At 60.5% G+C, this 1,747-nt stretch overlaps 1 protein-coding gene across 2 annotated transcripts in view; it reads left to right on the plus strand.

Annotated features, from left to right (window-relative positions):
• Window positions 1-1,747, plus strand: part of Igf2 (insulin like growth factor 2) — a 9,692-nt gene that overhangs the window by 6,085 nt on the left and 1,860 nt on the right. For both annotated transcript variants that reach the window (XM_008839206.3, XM_008839207.3), the window contains one exon: window positions 1,412-1,560. In XM_008839206.3, coding sequence (XP_008837428.1) covers window positions 1,412-1,560 — 149 coding nt within the window. The remainder of the gene's footprint in view (window positions 1-1,411; window positions 1,561-1,747) is intronic.

The following is a 1,747-nucleotide window of genomic DNA, read 5'->3' on the forward strand; positions in this document are numbered from 1 at the left end:
AATGTCCCTGGTGGGGTGACAGTTAAGATGGCCTGGCCTTGTGCTGAGCAGGGGACACTCCAAGGTGAATGCCCCGCCCTCCTTCTGCTCTGAAAGGCCTTACAGCCAGCATTTACTGGGCATCACCTCATGTGGAGGTGGGGGTGGGTGTCCAGGGTGCAGATCTCTGTGAACTCACAAGGGTATAAGTTCCTGGCAGTGGGGGACTTAAGTGACTCTGTCCCCTGAGCCACACTCGAGTCTGACAGGATTCAAAGTCATTAAGAAAAAGCAAAAGGAGTTGTCGGGTCTGGGCAGGGCCAAAGGGCACATCCAGCTTGGGAGTATGAGAGGAGAGCCGGACTCTGGTCATCAGAACTCCAGGGCACCCCAGAGCTACAACCTGGGGTGCTTACCTGCTCTCAATGTCACACTTCTCTTGACTGTCCAGCTTTGGGGGGCTGGGCATGGGCTCACTGCTCACAGAAGAAACCTGGGTGGGGCATGCCTGGGATGGGGAGGGTACCAGAACAAATGACTCCTTGCTGGCATGGGCCACCCTGTCTTCCCCACCTGGGCCTGGACACATGGCTTCCTCCTCTGTGCCTCTACCTACCTGCCTATGAACTGCTGGGGTTTGAGTCCCCATTCCCCTTCAAACCTTCTCTGAAAACGCTCCTCCTCCCGGGCACTCTGAAGCCCCTGCCATCTGGTCTCTCTCGTGTCCTTTGGCACTGCAGGGCCAGCCCTTGGTCAGGGAGCCACTCCTGCATGGGGGTGCTTCCTGCAGGGGAGGGCCCAAGGTGGAGCTTCCAGTGGCTCTATCCCCCAAGCCCAGCCTGGGATCTGAGTGCGTGGGGGAGAGGGGGAAGGCGGGAGAAGAGAAGGGAGCGACTTATGGGTGCCTCACTCCTCTGCTCCCGTCCTGTTCTCTCCTACCCGATCCTCCCTGTCTCAGCGCAGCACTGGGGGCTGGGAGTGGGTCCCTCAGGCTGACCAGGAGCGGGCCTCAAGTCCAGGGACCACACCTGGGTCCACTGTGGCCCCTCCCATGGGAGCCAGGCCTTTTGCAGGGCTCACCCCCTTCCTCCCCCTGCTTTCCAAACCACTCCAGTGTGGCCTCTGGTCTCGATGGAGTCTGTGGGACAGAGAGGCTGTGCCATGTCAGATGCCGGGCAGGAGGCACCAGAGAACAGGGGCTGGTCCTGCAGCATGAACCTTCCTGTTTCTGTTTTCTGAGCATCTTGGCCCACCTGGCTCACACTTCTGCCTCATCCCTGTGGAGTGACCAACTGTCCGGCTAGGGCCCAGCCTGAGGGCGGGGGCAGCCCTTCCCTTCGGCAGCCTTCCCTGAGGGATGGTGGGGAGGCCACCAAGTGGGTGCTGGTCCCATTGGGTGTTGACGTGGCTGTTTGGACTGTGGGTCTTCCAGGCAGACCAACGAGCCGTGCCAACCGTCGCAGCCGTGGCATCGTGGAGGAGTGTTGCTTCCGCAGCTGCGACCTGGCCCTCCTGGAGACTTACTGCGCCACCCCCGCCAAGTCCGAGAGGGACGTGTCGACCTCTCCGACCGTGCTTTCGGTGAGGACCTGGAGGAGGGTGGGATTTTGGGTGGCTGAGCCTAGCTTTTAGCAATTGAGACTTCTTAGCTGGGGATGAGAAAGTGGCCCGTTTCTTGACTTGGGGTGTCATGGAGGGCCCCCTCTGCCTGTGGATAATAGCTCTAGGGAGTTGCCTTGAGTGGGGTGGGGTGAGGGTGGGGGTGGGA

The sequence above is a fragment of the Nannospalax galili genome, unplaced genomic scaffold (assembly GCF_000622305.1).
Source record: "Nannospalax galili isolate Female #2095 unplaced genomic scaffold, S.galili_v1.0 scaffold1639, whole genome shotgun sequence".
NCBI lineage: Eukaryota > Metazoa > Chordata > Mammalia > Rodentia > Spalacidae > Nannospalax > Nannospalax galili.